General features: G+C 39.5%; 1 protein-coding gene across 1 annotated transcript in view; it reads right to left on the bottom strand.

The window, feature by feature from the left end:
* Positions 1-10032: 10032 nt before the first annotated feature.
* DNAH6 (dynein axonemal heavy chain 6) overlaps positions 10033-18211 on the bottom strand; it is a 570270-nt gene continuing 562091 nt past the window's right edge. The window contains exons 75-77 of the mRNA XM_073542156.1: positions 14196-14347; positions 12294-12516; positions 10033-11482 (exon numbers count right to left, since the gene is read on the bottom strand). Coding sequence (XP_073398257.1) covers positions 11379-11482; positions 12294-12516; positions 14196-14347 — 479 coding nt within the window. The 3' untranslated portion in view covers positions 10033-11378. The remainder of the gene's footprint in view (positions 11483-12293; positions 12517-14195; positions 14348-18211) is intronic.

Below are 18211 nucleotides of genomic sequence, written 5' to 3'. Positions count from 1 at the left end.
GATCTATTAATTAAAAAAAAAGGATTAACCCGATAGCTAAACAGCGTAGCGAGAAAAAAATTAAAAATGCCAGAATTGTTTTTTTTGGTCGCTGCAACATTGCATTAAAGTGCAATAACGGGCGATCAAAAGAACATATCTGCACCAAAATGGTATCACTAAAAATGTCAGCTCAGCGCATAAAAAAACACACCCTCAACCGACCTGAGATCACGAAAAATGGAGACGCTACGGATCTTGGAAAATGGCACAATTTTTTAGATAAAAAAGAAACTAGACATGTTTGGTGTCTATGAACTCATAATGACATGGAGACTCATAATGGCAGGTCAGTTTTAGCATTTAGTGAACCTACCAAAAAAAAACAGACAAAAAACAAGTGTGGGATTGCACTTTTTTTGCAATTTCACCACACTTAGAATTTTTTTCCAGTTTTCTAGTACACGACATGGTAAAACCAATGGTGTCATTCAAAACTACAACTCATCCCGCAAAAAACAAGCCCTCAAGTGGCCATATTGACGGGAAATTAAAAAGTTATGGCTCTGGGAAGAAGGGAAGCAAAAAAACAAAAACACAAAACTAAAAAAAGCTCCAGTCATGAAGGGGTTAAGACAGAAATCAAGATGGCAATAAATATATTTTATATCGTGATCAGTCTCCGAATTTCAGACAACTTATAAACTCCTTATTCTCTAAACCTATTAGGTTTTATATCTGCTGAATCTGATTTAAATCCATTTTTAGCCGGTGTGCCCATTTTTTAAAATCCATGTATCCAGGGCCAATTTTAGACAAAGTGGGGTTCTGGGCAAAGCTTTAAAGTGGGGCCCCAAATGCTAACATATTGCACCATCACACAAACATTTCAGTTGTATTTACATGCGCTGAGTTGAGGCCTTTAAATGAGCGTGATTGACAATATTGAAGTCGTTCGACACTTGTTTCCCAGCCTCCTTACAGGAAGAATGATGGGCACAGAATGATCACTAATAGCGCCCCATACATAACATGTTATCAGTAGCACATTTTCAGTTTACACTGAGCGATGTGCTGCTGAGAACAATGATTTTTGTTCCGGCAGAAACAATCCAATCAACAGATGAATAGGCAACATTTTGCTTGTTTAGCATAATGAACCCCATAGTCCTCCATATAGTGTAATGCACGCAACATAGTCCTCCACATAGTATAATACACTCCCCATAGTACTCTGTATAATATAATAGACTCCTCATAGTCCTCCATATAGTTTAATACACTCCCCATAGTCCTCCATATAGTATAATATACTCTCAAAGTCCTGTGTATAGTTTAATACACTCCTCATAGTCCTCAATATAGGATAATGCACTCCTCATAGTCCTCAACATAGCACAATGTGGCCCCATAGAGTGCACTGTTGCTCCATATAGTACAATGAGGCCCATAGAGTGTAATGCTGAATCATAGTATAATGCAGCCTCATAGAGTATAATGCAGCCCCATATAGTATAATGCAACCTCATACAGTATAATGCCATCCCCATAGAGTATAATGCAGCCCCCACAGAATACAATGCACCTCTATAAAGTATAATGCAGCCCCATATTGTATAATGCAGCACCACAGAGTTTCAATCAGCCTCATAGAGTATAATGCAGCCTCATAGAGGATAATGCAGCCCCATAGAGTATAATACAGTCCCATATATCCCTTATAGTATAATGCAGCTCCTTACAATATAATGCAGCCCCATACAGTATAATGCAGCCCCATACAGTATACTATGAAACAAAACTTAGCAGCAAAGCCACAAAAGAGGACTGAAAATACTCCAAAAATTCAAAAATACAGCTAAAAAAATGGCAGCACCGCTTACCTGCCCAGGTCTCTGAACAAATGCAGCAAACAGAATGCAGCCAACCCACGTTGCAAAGATGTCAGCAACACATGTGCAATAGAATAAATAGACAGCCACTCACAGCCTACCAATTATCGGAGGGGGTGACTGCTTAGCATATGTTTGCACAGGATAAACCTGTATAGGGTGCTGTTCACATGCAGGTAATGCATAGTGCCTGGTTCACAGCCTTTTATTCATGCCCATACTATTTAATTAGGCAGGCTAGCCAGCACTCTCTAAATGCATCCTATGTGAACACCCCTGTATGCAAGACCCAAATTGCTAGACTTGGCTGCACCCTGAAAAATAAAGTGCACAAAATACATATATTTTGGCCAAGATATGCAAGCTCACAACCCAACATCAAGGGTCCTCATGCTTGCGAGTCCTATCACTAAACTTAGCAGCAAAGCCATAAAAAAGGACTGAAAATCCTCCAAAAATTCAAAAATACAGCTGAAAAGGGGCAGTACCGCTTACGTGTCCAGGTCTTTGAACAAATGCACTACAGGATGCAGCCAACCCATGTAGTGCATTTGTTCCGAGACCTGGGCAGGTAAGCGGTGCTGCCCCTTTTCAGCTGTATTTTATAATATGAAATATCATCAAACCAGATATTATATTCAAAGACAAAGGTATATTGAGGACCCTGTGCCTAGTTGAGGGAACCTAATCACTAAATCTACATGGACACTGAAAGCATGGAGTATATAGTCAAAGATATCATTTCTTAAACAATGTTTTTATTAGAGTTTTCAAAAAAAAAACAGAAATATAAACCATACATTCAATACTGTGAATCATTTCCATATGGCATTTGAACATTGTATATCAAAGCTATACAATATAATACAATTTTCTTTCATGTATCAAAGACATGGACACTAGAGATGAATGTGAACAACAATAAACAAATCGAACCAATAGGCAAGTGTATAAGCATCGGCGGGCATCTGGAAATATGAAGTTTTGAGTATGATGTGAGTAAGGAAAAGGGAGAAGGGAGAAAAAGGGTTCAAGATATGAATACATTTTCTATTTTAGATTTACGTTCAATCCATTTATTCCATCTATCTCCAAATAATTTTATTGATAGATTATTAATCTAATGAATTTTTTCATATGTATAATGTTTATCGACCAACATAATCAATGTAACAACATCAGGTGATTTCTTGTTGTTCCAACCTTTCGCTATCAGATACACAGCAGACATGAGGATATGAGCGACCAAAAATTTTTCTTTTTTAAACCTGTAGATTCCAATGAGTAACAAGGCTAGAGCTGGGTGTGGGTGAACACGCCAATTACATATAATTGAGATTAATTGAAAAACCTTGAGCCAATATACCTTTAGAATAGGGCATCCCCAGAACACATGAAGCAAGTCAGCTTGTGATCCACATCCGCGCCAACATAGACCAGACCCCCCTCCTCCAAAGTGCCTGAGTCAATTTGGAGTGAGATAGTATCTATGGACCAGCTTATAATGAGTCTTAAGAATATTCATACATTTTGTGGCTTTTGCCGCTATTTTGAATGATGTTGTCCATTGGGGAATTTGTATTTGTTTCTGTAAAGTGGTTTCCCACTTCTCAAAGCATCCTTTATTGGAAAAGGTATATTTATTAGTTAGAGTAGTGTATAAGGGTTTTAAGGAACTCTTGTGGCTGGGAGGTGTGTTAATTAAAAAATTGTAAATAGTATGATTAATCATGACCACTCCACAGAAATTTTTCTTATACCTGTCATACTCCTCTTTGAGCAGGAGATATGTCATGTATTCAGTATTGGGGACTCCATACTTGGTTTTAACCAGTTCAAAAGGTATGACTCTATTGTTATCAAGTAAATCATCAACAAACATAATGGAGAATTTTGTCCAGCTGTCAAACAATGGTCTCAAAGAGATTCTGACAGGCGACAAAAAAGGAATTCTCAACTTTTTAGTCGAATGAGTGTAAGCATTAAATTTCCTCCTGCACATGTGTGACCAGCAAATCATAGAAGCTCTAAGTATTGGGTTCTCTATATTTGTAATCTCTTTCCTGTGCAGGAGAAAATAAGATATGTATAGTAGTGGCTCTTTGTTAGGCATCAGATTTCTCTCAATTTCTGGCCACCCCAACTCGGTCTGTCCTGTAAACCACATTTTTGATAGTTCAGCCATAGTAGCAAAATAGTATGCCTCTAGGTCTGGGAGGGCTATCCCACCATTTTCTTTGGATTTGAGCAGAGTATGTTTCCTCACCCTAGATTTTTGGTTGTTCCAAATATATTTGTTCATTTGAAAGGTGAGTTTCTGTATGGACTGCATTGAGAGAGGTAAAGGTACATTTCTATAAAAGAACAATACCTTTGGGAGGCAGAACATTTTATGCAGAACTATTCTACCCATCCATGTGGCTGGGGTCTTTGACAGTTCTCCCAACTTGAGCTCAAGAGATTGCAAAAGACATTCAGTGTTCACCTTGCCCATGTGTGTGAGATTACCTGTGAGCCATATTCCGAGATATGGTATCTTAGTACAGTCCCAATTAAAAGGGTATCTTTCTTTTAGTTGCTGTTTAATGGGTGCTGGAATGAAAAGTGACAAAACATTAGTTTTCTTTATGTTAAGCTTATAATATGAGACTGATCCGAACAGATCAATGATGTCCCAAGTCTGTTTCAGAGAGGCAACAGGGTCTGTCAATGAGAGGATGATGTCATCCGCGTAAAGATTTATTTTGTGCTCTGTATCTCCCAACTGGATACCCCTTATCTTACCCGAGTCCCTTATCATTTGAGCCAAAGGCTCCAGACTCAGAATGAAAATAATTGGGGACAGGGGGCAACCCTGTCTTGTCCCATTTGTTATAGAAAATTTTTCAGACATGGTACTATTGACCAGTACAGAGGCAGATGGCTGAGAGTAGAGAGCACGAATTCCCTTTATCATCTCCACCCCAAAGCCCATTTTCTCAAGTACTGCGAAGGCATAAGCCCAATTAACACGATCGAAAGCCTTCTCGGCATCAAGGGCTATAAATAAACTAGGAATTTTTTTCCTATTGCATAAATGTAAATGGTGCAAAACGCTTCTGGAACTATCAGAAGTTTGTCTATGTTTTACAAAACCCACCTGGTCGGGGTGTATTAGGCAAGGAATAACATTTTGCACCCTCTCCGCTAGTATTTTTGCATAAATTTTGATATCTGCGTTTAAAAGGGATATGGGTCTATAGTTTTCAATTTTTGTGGAGTCTTTTTCTGGCTTAGGAATTACCACTATTGTGGCTCTTAGCATATCTGTGTTGCATACACCTCTTGACTTTATGAAATGTGGGACAAGGTCTTTTTGAAATGTTTTGTAATATTCTATTGGGAAACTGTCAGGGCCTGGAGCTTTATTACTTTTCAAATTATTAATCACAAGAGAGACTTCACCCTCTGAGAAGGGTGTGTCAAGGAGTTCCCTCTGATCTGGAGTTAGGGATCCTAGTTTTACATTATCTAGAAAAAAATTTATCATCTCCTCTGTAGGAGGTGGACTAGCCCCATTTCCCCCTATGTTGTATAAATTAGAATAAAATTTCTCAAAGGCCATGGCTATTTCTTTTGGTTTTTCTATAGTTAGTGAATTCTGGGATATCTTTTTTATTAAATGCTTCTTATTTATAGGTTTAAATCTTTTAGCCATACTTTTTGAAGCTTTATTATAGTTTATATAAAACCCTGCTCTGTTGAACAGTCTTTTTCTCGTAGATATTTATAAGAAGGTTTCTCAATTCCAGCCTAAGAGAATATAACTCGTTGTATTTGGTAAAGTTTTTATCTGCTTTAGCTAGGCCCTCTAGTTTTGTGATTTGTTCTAATAATGTTTTTTGTTTACGCTCTTTCTTTCTTTTGTCTTGAGGCCATTTGGATCAAGTGCCCCCTGATGACACATTTATGTGCCAACCATAGAGTCTCAGGTGTGATCTCCTGGGATTTGTTCTCTTGAAAGTAATCCATCAGAGTATTTCTTATTAATGTGATATTGTCTGAGGAATCTACAACAAATTTGCTGTATCTCCAGTTGTAATGTCTTTGGTCTAGTGAGGAGATACGAAGTGTTAGCATAATAGGAGCATGGTCTGACCATGTGATGGGACCAGTTTGAAAATCTACGTATAGGTCTAGTAAAGAAAAACTAGTAAATATGTGATCTATTCTGGCATAAGATTTGTTGTGAGGGCAAAAACGAGTATATTCTTTAGAGGTGGGGTTTAATATTTTACAACTATCGTGTAAATTGGAGTCTTCCAGCAACTTCCTCAGGTTAACACTCCTGTAATATGGAGCAGAGGAAGAACAATCAGTGTCTGGGTTTACAATGCAATTGAAGTCTCCCCCCCATATAATTTGACCTTTGCTAAAGCTAGAGAGTTTTCTCTTAACTTTAAGAAAATTAATTTGTCTTACATTGGGGGTGTACACATTAACCACGGTATATTCTATACCTTCTAGAGTGAAGTTAATGGCCAGTTGTCTGCCTTTGTTGTCTTTGTGTAGATCTGAAATTACCACTGGCAGATCCTTATGAAAGGCAATGGCTACCCCAGCTTTTTTCCTTCCCTCATTATTGGAGAAAAAAATCTGAGGATATTCTGCATTTTTGAATCTTACATTATCGATCTCCAGTAGATGAGTCTCCTGTATCATTACAATATTTGCTTTTAGTCTAGTAATCTCTCTCCACAATGCAAATCTTTTAAAAGGACTGTTAAGCCCATTTACATTAAATGACAAGATTTTCAAATCCATAGTGTGTCTGAAAGTGTAAATGCAATAATTGTATCAATAGGACAGAATATTTAACCTGAGCATGAACCCAAGGGATATAGTATTTCTCCGGAAAATGTTTGCCAGTGCCTGCTTTGCCTGTGTGTAAAAACATATAACAAATTAAGAAAACAGAAATTTGTTACAAAATATAACAAGAAGGTTGAATTTCTCAAGAGAAATGATGCCTAGAGAGAAACTCTCAGCACGTGGGGGGTGTAAAAGTTCAGGCCAAGAGCCAGGGTTAGCACCTACCAAGGTCTTTATCTTTTCTTTTGTGTAGACCAGGTTGATGATAGACGTCTTGGATGCTGTGGAGAGTTGCTCCTCTCTTGATTGGAGGATGGAGTCTTCATTGGAGGAATACCTAAATCCTGGAAAAATCTGGCACAATTATCAATATTAGAGAGAGCAAAAGTAGTATTCTCCTTAATAACCAGCACTTTTGTGGGAAAGCCCCATCTGTACAGAACCCTGTGTTCCCTCAGATGAGTAGTAATAGGGTAGAAGTCTCTCCTCTTTTGCAATGTAGCTTTTGAAAAATATGCAAAGATTCTAATGTCCTCATACGGTCTTGGTAAAATAGATGACTGCTTACTTTTTTAAAATGTCCTCTTTTGTCAGGTAATAATGAAAGTAAGCAATGACATTCCGTGGGGCTCTTTCAGGGGCGTATTTGGATTTGGGGAGTCTATGAATTCGTTCCATTAGGAGGTCTCCTTTGGTGGCCCCAGGGAGCAATATATGAAGCATTTTTTGTACATAAGAATTGAGGTCTCTGTCTTTAATATTTTCAGGTATTCCTCTGAATTTGAGGTTATTTCTTCTACTTCTGTCCTCTTGTTCTATTAACTTTGATTTTAGAAAGGTAACCTCTTTTTCTAGGGCATAGTGTTCATCTATTAAGGTATTATGAGATTTAACCATTTCCTCCATTTTGGATTCTAAGTGATCCACTCTCTGGCCCAGACTATCTATGTTATTCTGGAGGTTTGTGTTATAACCGTCTATTTGTTTTTGGAATGTCTTTGCCAGAAGACAGATCATATTTTTTATGAATACTTCTGAGGCTGCATTGTTAGTAGCTTCAACTTCTGTCAGCACTTGCAGTATATTCTCAGATGCAGGATTATCTGAGGAGAATGAGTCCTCCAATTGTGGTTCTTGGTGCAGCTCAGCAGAGCTGCTGCTTAATCTGCGGCTGTTTTGTGATTCAGGGGATAGTTTCCTTGGTGACGGCGTTAAAGGGGTGTCTGATATGTTAGAAATATCAGGGCAGGAAGAGGCGCTTCTTATTGTATTCATATCATGTGCTGCAGCAGTGTGCGCTGTTTCTGCGCTGTATTTTGTATGATGCACGGGAACCTGGCGTAATATACGCAATTTGCGTACCTGTGGCGTAGTCTCGCCTGTTTCCCGGCTAGTCTCGCGATATTTTGCTTGCTTGAAATCAGTGCTGCTTTTAAGTGTAAATTTAGCGGTTCCCTTGCTAGCTGGGGTGGCGGTTTCAGCAAGGTTGGGGTCAGACTTACCCCCAGACTTGAACACGGCATGTTTCACCCTCTGTGGTGTACTCACCCACTTCACACTGCTCAGGCTGGAGCTGCAGGCAGCGGCTGCTGTGTGACGGGCGCCATCTTGACTCCTCAGCATGAGAGGAGAGCGCTCCAGTTGATTTATCTGCTCTTTTAGTGAGCGGATCCATGATCTGAGGGCACCGCTAGTGTCAGTGGAGCTTCCGCAGTCCCTCCACGCCAGTCCTGGCTTAAAAGTCGCTTTCTGTCACCTCTTGGTAGGCCGCCCTGGAGAGGAGCACAGAGCTCAGGCTTCCATACAGCTCAGATGCTGGCCACGCCCCAAAGATATAATTTCAATTAAAGTCAATTAGAACAGCGACTCAGGTAGAAAAGCATGTGCATCACATACATTATTAGGGCAGGGGGAGTGTGTAAATTCATTCATAATTGAATAAAGTTCAAATGCTTTGTGTAAACCTCATAAACAGGTGTCTGAAGAAATGCAGAGGGGTTACAGTACCACTAGATGTGTATTGTATACATAGTTAGTTTCAAAGTGTCCTGCAACCTAAATACAACACTGCATTCATAGACAAAAAGTGGGCACTCTTACCCATTGTTGCCTATATGTGGTACCACGCTGACAGCCCCAATGCACTTTGAGCGTCCATGCTAAACCTCAAATGATCCCCATCACAGGTGTGCGTGATTCCGATATTGCGTGTGGCGCATGTGTATTATTGTGTGCGCCGAAACCTACATAACTTCTGGCAGCCTTTCTGACGATGCAGGTCACGGATAACTCCTCGATGACGCCATTGACCTGCACATGTCATAAACAGGCGCCAATAGTGATGCTCAGGTGTGCCACATAAAAAAAACACATGCATAAGTTGAATCCTGTGTTCAATATCCTCCATGGAGGAACACATCCCCTAGAGGTCATATGCATAAATCAGATGCCATTTTGTGGGCATTAGGAAGGGCAAACAAACAATAATCACATCCAAATGAGTCCATTGTAGAACCAGGGCCTCATGAGGTGAAAAGGTGACATCATCCCAGAAATCTTTTTTTGATTAATACAATGACAAAAAGATGTAAATACTTACGTCCCCCCAAAAAAATTGATGAAAGTATTCAGGGAGTGATAACCAAAGACATTATATTCACAACCTTTCAAGGCTCACAAGGCCCCTTCATCAGGCTTGTACTGAGAAGAGATAGCAACATTTATATTGGAATTATACAAGGACATGAGAATGGATGATGCTTGCAAGCAGGGGGCTGTGAGGGGGGTCAAATCTGCAGCGTGCGTGCGTGTGTGTCAGAAAATGCTCTAGAAAGGTGTGATGATAAAGAAAACCATACATCATATTAATATTATCGTGACACTCATGGCCTTTATTTGATAAGGGCCTTTAACATCATGTTTGTGAGTATTTTGAATAAAAAATCCTTATTTGCCTGGAGTCTGTTGTATCTAGACTATTTTTGATTATTTAGGGACTAAATTCCAGGGATGGGATCAAAGGCTAAGGCTAAGTGCATAGCACTTGGACCAATGTTAATATATGGGGCAGCTCCCAGGATCCGTTTTTTTCTCGGCCGTATTATGCATGTGAGAAAATCACATCATCGGTTAAAGTGGCGGGAGTGGTGCGTGAATCAGCTGACACCCTGGGGGGATCGCTTGCACACCACCCTTGTGTATGGGTGATTGCGCAGACATAATAATCCATCCCTGGTCAAATAGGCTCAGGTCACATGGATGGATTATTACGTCTGATGTCAGAAAGAAGTTAAAGAAATACTTAGTCATGGACATTCGGCTTTTATACATTTATTTCTTTCCCCTATGGAACAAAAAGGGTGGTTAATGACATTCTTCCAGGAGCATTTTCATTTTCGACCTGAAAAAATTTGAACTGCAAATTGTGTTTTATTTTGCTATTTCTACTGCGATCTTTAAAGAGGACCTTATCCCCAAATGTTTCATGTTGATCTAGATACAGAATATAATAAGCACTGCAGAGCAGATTAAATTTTTTTTTTTATTTTGCCTCTCTGTTGTGGAGATATAAGCAATCAATTATTTGGTAACTACAAAGTTAATTTTCATGTTCAAGTGGGCACTACCAGAAAGATTTAACAGAGGGCGTGTACTTCTTCCTCTTTCTGACCTGACCAATGATAAGTAGGCATCAACAGACTGGGGAAAGAACACGCCCCCCCACAATTGCTTAGAACAGGCTCAGTGTGACACATGCAGAATATTAAAAAACAGTCTGCTCTCCTCACTGCAGAGTGATGACATGTGCTGGAGCATAGCAGATCTGAGTGTGGTTAATTGACAGCTTTCAGATCTAATCTCTGCAGTCAGTGTGGAGGGAGGATCAGTGCTACAGATTGAGACTCATTGAAAACATTTTCAGTACTGATCCCACATCTACCATAGTCCCTTTCTTGGCTTTAGATGAGCCTCATTTTATTGAAACAATGATTTAAAAAAAAAATAAACACTTTCAAAGAATTTTTTGTCTGGGATTAGATTAAAATCCCCTGTAAAACTCTTGTCTTTGGTCTATGAGATTTGCTGGTTCGATAGCATTCCTGTGAATGTGGATTTTCAGTAGACTCTGAACAACCTCTTAAGGCCCCCATACACATTAGAATAAAGTTGGTTGAAGCCACCAATATGAGTAGGAGCAGCTGACAGTCTATGATGATATCGTGGGAGAGAATTTCTGACATCCGATCCGCTAGTTCTCCAGGAGATAAGTTGATGCCAGAGGACTCTGGCAGCAGGTTTATCATAAAGAACACAGGAGCGAACAGTGGAGTCAAGTTCCTGTATCTGGATGACTAGGAAGTGATAGCTGTCGGCTGAACATTTATATGGTGGGGCTTTACTGTTCTACGCAACAGCTTTCAGTTAGCAATACCAAAATCTGTATTAGATTTTTGATTTTGTAAATTATAGGAATTTTAAAAGAGAAAAAAATTTAGAATAGGGATTTTAAGAGAAAAATTCAGCATTCAAGATCAAGTGCCTAAAATAATAAGGAAAAATCTTCAGAATACAGATATTTTGTTAACATACTTTATGAACATATACATCTTTATTTGGCACATTTCATTGAAAGGGCGTACATTTTTAATTTAGAAGTTATTCATTTAGCTGGCAGAGCAGCGCCGAGCCCTTTGATATCCAGTAATCGCTGTGTCTTTTTGAAGGTAGAAGCACTGTAACCACAAAATTGGTGGAGTGACCTGACAAAAGAAAATAGGAATAAGTAAGAATAAACACTTTCGCAACTGAATGAAAAAGACTTAGGGGTACTTTGCTAAAGTCACAACCTTTCCTAGCTCAACAATAACAATAAAATAAAATGAGTAGTTAAAGGGAATCTGTCAGCAGGATCACCACCCATAAGCCATCTATATGGGCATGGAGGTCAAAAGAAGCTGGATAAATTATACCTTGATAGCTGAGGTCTGATGTTTTATTCCAGAGATATCTACATTTTTCTTATATGTAAGTGAGCTGTTCCAGGTTATGGGCTGGATACTGATCTGCATAAGAATCTGCTTCCAGAGATTATTTGAAATAAAAGGAGGTGTTACCAGTGTGAGACATGTAACTAACAGAGAACAGTGGACTTACAAACACATTTTCCGCAGCTCTCACAGCTCTTCTGTATAGCAATAATACTGCAACACTGGCTTCCTGTGAGATGGCAGCTGAATCATTGAGAGGAGCCTGCAGTTGTGTCAGTTATAATCACACACAGCTCTGCAGTGAGATCAGGAGAGCAGCTATTACATATCACACTGATAAAGCCTCCTTTCCTGTAAAATAATCTCTGGAGGCAGATTCTCATGCAGATCACTGTTCGGCCCATAGATCTTAACAGCTCATTTACATATGAAAAAAACGAGGATTTCTCTGGAACGAGATATCAGATCACAACATTAACATGCTAACATAGCCATATAGACAGATTCCCTTTAAAGCTAGGCATTTACATGCAAAAATAAACTGAGCTAGGTATGGTAGGTTGCCATTTGAGATAGGCATTACCTGTGGTGGATAGTGTGCCAGCTCTGGCTCCAGTTTTATATAGAGGTGCTTGATATAATGTAGGACTGGGATAATAATTCTGCTGGGGCTCAAAGTGGATCACAGGCAGCATTGGGTTCATCTGCCTTGGCAATGCATCTTCTATTACCATATTTTCATCATCCCAGCGACTGGCATCCATGAACATCCCATGGACCAAAACACCATCTTCAGGAGTAGGTAACTGAAAAAGATATATGATTATAATTTGTTACTGATTGACATGTACTATAGCAACATGACTTATGGAGGTCTTAGCATAACTTGCTACAAAGATATATAATAATTTACGTTATTAGTGAACTACATTGAATTATATCAAATTATAAAACTGAAATGATGATGAAATTCCTAGGAGATTAGGGCTTTGAACTTGAGAAGCCTTTGTTTCTCTGAATTTCAAAGGGAATAGGAGATTAAAAATGAATATTCTGTGCAATATACTATAAAGTAATTTCCGTCCCTGAGTTTTTTGACCAGCATGTAGTGTTGTGAAAATGCAGTTAAAAATGCCAATGAAAAACTACATGTTTAATCCAATGCCACTTTTGGATCCAAGAAAAAAGTTAAATGTATGAAGGAAAAAGACACATGTGCCTCCACATTCAAAAGAAAGATATAAAGAATTTACTTAGTTATATTATCATTTATAAGCCATCTGTCAACAGGTTTTAATCTGTGAGCAGTATAACATGAGGCAATAAAGCCTGATTCCAGGGATGTATCACTTACTGGGTTGGATGGTGCAGTTTTGATAGAATCCCTGTTTTGTCTGATGTAGATAGAGCAAAACTAAGTCTTATGGGCTGTGTATAATCCTGCACACACTCCTGACTAGTAGCTTCCTTAGTATACTGTGAATTGTCAGCAGGCTGCCAATCAGTGGTGGTGTTGGGGTTAGGGCCCCGTTTCACATAGCGATCTCGCTAACGAGATCGCTGCTGAGTCACAAGTTTTGTGACACAACAGCGATCTCACCAGCGAGATCGCTGTGTGTGACAGCGATCAGCGACCGGCCCCCCTGCCGGTATCGCTGATCGCTGTAGGAAACCGCTGGACATTTCTTTTGTTGCTGGTCTCCCGCTGGCCAGCACGCATCACTGCATGTGACAGGCGGGAGACCAGTGATCTGCTGGTAACTAACGTACACATCGAGTATCCAAGGGACGTGCGTCGCTGTGCTGATCGCTGGTGAAGCTGTCTGTGTGAATCCAGCTTTACATTGATTAGCTGGCCTTCTTTGTCAGTGTGTGTCACTGTTTGTATTGAAATTACAGCACACAGCCTAATAAGTGACACATCCCTGGAATCAGGATCACTTGCCCTATATTATTCTACTCTCAGATCAAATACCTAAAATCAAACATATTCGCTTTAACAAATTACATACAGTTAGGAATAGGAATGGCATTTTTATTTCTGGGGATAAAAAGATTGAATTTATATAGACAATTTTTATTTAATTTTGAAAATTACAACTTTAAAAATATAGAATTCTAATTAATTCTGATAGTCTGTAACTCCTCAATGATGTATAAAAGATAAAGAGATTCTAAATAGAGCATCTTCTGTGTCAACAGCCGCATCTATGAATCTATTATAAAAGGTGAAATGTGGTGAATCATATTGAAAATGTAAGCAATTATTTAAACCAAAATAAAAAGAAAATCACTACTGGTCCTTGATGAGGAGCTTATAATTGTAGATAGGCTGCAATCTGTTCTATACCATGTCTGATAGAACATGCTTTTCAGAACAGACCATCTGTCATCTAATTTTCCATCCTCTCATATCATCAATTTACGTTTGGAGCGTTTTAACCGTTGTACAAAATTCTAAGAAATAGTAATAGACGTACTGTACCTCTTTATCCATGGGCAACTCCTCTCCGAACTTCACAGTTTTTATTGCTTCAATGACAGCAGCTTGGTCTCGATAACATGGGAGGACATTGTAATGGAAACTAAGTTCATCTATCGGCAAGTTATATTTCCTTGCATGATTTTGAAGGATCCCTAAAAGTTAGAAATAATGTTTAAACTCTCAAACTTGACATTAACAAGTTGAATATTTCACAAGGGCCATGTTGAATCAGTTTTTCAAGCTAAGGTAGAGTGCATGGTAAAGAGAAGGGAAGCATATAGTAAAGAGTCAACTTTTCTTGTTTTGGTTTCAAAAACTGCATCAGAACAACATGTAATAAAGTTAGAGATGATCAAATTGCTATGCTCGACCCCAGTCCATGGTCCAGGTCTTTAGTCTCTGGCCATGGGCAATTTACTTACCCTCTAGGATCCCAGGCTCAGCTCAGATTAGCTGGGCTGGCAGACATCATCTGAGTTGCGTGCAGCGCACTGGTGACGTTTCACAAGCCCACAATAATAAGTTGAGCCTGTCCTTGGCCAGAGATTACTGATCAGGACCGTGCGAAACAATCTGCTCATCTCTAGTGAAAGTTCATTTAAAAGTCTAATTTAAGTTAATCATAGTTATAGTTTGGAGAGCTAAAAAAGTAAATATTTCTCCCCAAGGATATACAGTATACAGGTGCTGGAGGTTTGTGACAATAACTTAATTCTATCTCCCATAGGAAAAAACATACATATTAAGCCAAGTCTGCGACTTTATGGGGGAATCCAGAGAGAATTGAGTGGGATACAAACATGGAAGTAATATTTCTATTTACAAATTGTCTACTCTAAGAAATGCCACTCTAAGGCAAGTCAGAAGGATGGAAAGGGTTAGTGTCTTGATGGGATATGACGAAGATGGTTACCAGGGAATGAATTTTTTATGTTAGATTTGGGGAATTGATATTAAATAAATGGGGGAAAAAAACAGTAGAGTAATAAAGTTATGATAGATATGATAGATAATGAAAAATTATACATTCTTATTAGAAGAGATTGTAAATAAATTGATGAGATTGACAAAATCATCAAACTCACACATGGAGAAATAAAGAAGGAGAGCATCAGATTCTAGCAGAGGCTAGAAGCTAGGAGATATTCAGAAATCTTAGCAGAGGTAAAACTTTAGCAGTTAGGCCGGGGTCACACTGGCGAGGAATACGGCTGAGTGAGAGGCGCTAAAAGCACGCATTAGACACGGACGAATGATTCTCTATGGGGTCACTCGCACCAGCGTATATTTCTCATCCGTATTCTACGGCCCGTGCCAATCGCTGCATGCTGCGATTGTTAGCGTACTACGGCCGCAATACGCCAATGCAAGTCTATGGGTGCGCAAAAATACGGATTACACACGGAACACACGTGTGACCTGCGAGCAATTACGCAGGTCTTTTGGCAAAGCCGGCAATTCAGTGCGCTATACAGTAAACTCACACTGACAGGTTTAATAAAGAAATGAAAGAATAGATATAGACACATAGAATACATAAATATATATATATATATATATATGCATTCTATGTGTCTATATCTATTCTTTCATTTCTTTATTAAAACTGTCATAGGGCTCCATTATATGTCCATTTTGCAAGCCTGCGAGAAAATCTCACCATACGAATGCCATACGGATTACATACGGATGCTGACATGCGCAAAATACGCGACCACACCTTGATTACGGATGACATACGGAGCACTGTTTAGGGGTCTGTCATCCGTATTACGCATGTAAAATACGGAGCGTATTTTGCGCAGGTTAGTGTGACTCCAGCCTTAAAGTTAAAATAGTTTGATCACAGCCAAATTATAAGAGAGACTGTAAAACAGTTCATGTATCAGTCATTGCAGAAGCAACCAACATCAGTAGATTAAAAGAGCTAAGATGTTTTTTTCTTTTTGTATTACAGCAATATATATGACCAATGAAGGAAATCTGCTGGTACAGGAGAACAGGGAAAACAGACTGGGATGAAAAAAAACAGGTCGGGAATAAGAATAGGATTAAGAGGGCAGGAGGTGACGTGAGACTAGAAATGAAGCTTTACAGGATGGATGTCAGAAGAGGGGTATAAATAGGCAGCCAGGGCTGTAGGTTAGTAATTTTTGATGAAACATCGGCAGCGGCTTGTTAAACTCCTGTAGTAAATTACACTGGAGAGCAATTCTTGAGAAGTATTACTGATATCTGAGAGCATACAGAAGACATAAGAAATAAAATACAATGCCCACAATACACCACAGCAGAGCATGGACACTGACCCGGCAAGATCAGAGATCCTATAGCTGGGCTGCTGACATGAAGCCTGCAAATTGTGGATGTATTTCATAACCTAATATAACTCAAGATCAATAGTTTTCAAATAAGGAAATCACATAATTACTTAATATTTTATCTGTAAGATGATGTTTAAAATTAAAGTTGAATGCATATTCAGTGACTTAATGGGTATACTGATTTGTTCTAAATGTACTTACTGTATATTACATAACACATGAGCAAAAGGATGATGATCATATAGAAAATAGAAAGTTATCTAAATAACAATAGAAAGGACAGAAGATGGTTGCCTCAGAAAAAATAAATAATAAAGTAGTTTTATACACATTTATAATGTAGGAGTCTCAGGCTAATAGGATAATTAGAAAATAGAGATGGACGAACCCAAACAGTAAAGTTTGGGGTCCGTACCAAACACCTACCATGTCAGCACAGACCCCGAACACGGACTTCACCAGGAAGTCCGTTTTACGGTTTGGGTTCGGATCCCTGAACACCGGGTGTTTCTCATGCTGTCATCTGCATGACAGCACAAGAAACACCGGTGGCTCTGATCGGAGGTAAGATTAATATTACCGGTCAGAGAGCTACGATTCTCATGCTGTCAGATGACAGCGTGAGCCTGCAGCCATGACCGGAGATAAAAAGTATACCTCCAGTCAATAGTGTTGGCTGATGGGACTACTACTCCAAACAGCCTATGCCTGCTGCCATTAATTACAGCGAGAGCAGGCGGCAGCTGATTCATCCACCGGCGCCTGCACTCTAAATAAATAATTTTTTTTAAAAAACTGCGTGGGTTCCCCTGCATTTTTGATAACCACCTAGGCAAAACTGACAGGCTGCAACCCTCAGCTTTAGCAAGGTTGGTTATCAAGAACAGAGGGGTCCCCATGCCGTTCTTTCTAATTATTTAAATAAATAATTTAAAAAAACAGCATGGGGCCCCCCCCATTTTTGACAACCAGGCAAGCTAAGGCAGACAGCTGGGGTATGGTATTCTCAGGCTGGTAAGGGGCCATAGAGCCACCCCCAGCCTAAAAAGAGCAGACAGCAGCCGCCAAAAAAAGGCGTATCTATTAGATACGACAATTCTGGCACTTTGCCTGGCTCTTCCCTCTTGCCCTGTGGCGATGGCAAATGGGGTTTTTATTTGTGGGGTTGATGTCATGATGTCACTTTTATATGGGGGTGATATCAAGACCATGGCTTAGTAATGGAGAGGCGTCTGTAATGCTAAAGTCGTACTGCAAATAAAAAAACAAAAATAAAAAACTATATCTCTCACCTGTCCATCGTTCTGTCCCACGTCATTATCCATGTCTGGGATAAACAGTTTTCAACCAGGATGGTGCCAAGATGTGACCGTTCAGGATGAAAAACACTGAAGAATGAGCTGCTGCGAGTTCAGCCTCAGTGACTAGCAGTGACTTAGATGAGGTTACTGCAGGTCACTGAGGAAGCGTTCCCAGCTGGGTCTCTGAATTGTGGTAACCTCTGTAAGATCACCACTAGTACAGTGAGAAAAAGTTTCACGGTGCAGCGATGAGTACTCACAATGAACTGCGGTGAACTCACCGCTGCACCATGAGACTTTTTCTGGGCAAATTGCCAGAATTCGCGCATCTATCAGATGCACCTTTTATGGGCGGCTGTGGACTCCTATTTTTAGGATGGAGGGAGCCAAT

The sequence above is a fragment of the Dendrobates tinctorius genome, unplaced genomic scaffold (genome assembly GCF_039654945.1).
Source record: "Dendrobates tinctorius isolate UK_male_01 unplaced genomic scaffold, ASM3965494v1 ptg000011l, whole genome shotgun sequence".
NCBI classification, from domain to species: Eukaryota; Metazoa; Chordata; class Amphibia; order Anura; family Dendrobatidae; genus Dendrobates; species Dendrobates tinctorius.
The sequence above is the reverse complement of the archived record's forward strand: the minus strand, read 5'-3'. Positions and strand labels throughout refer to the sequence as shown.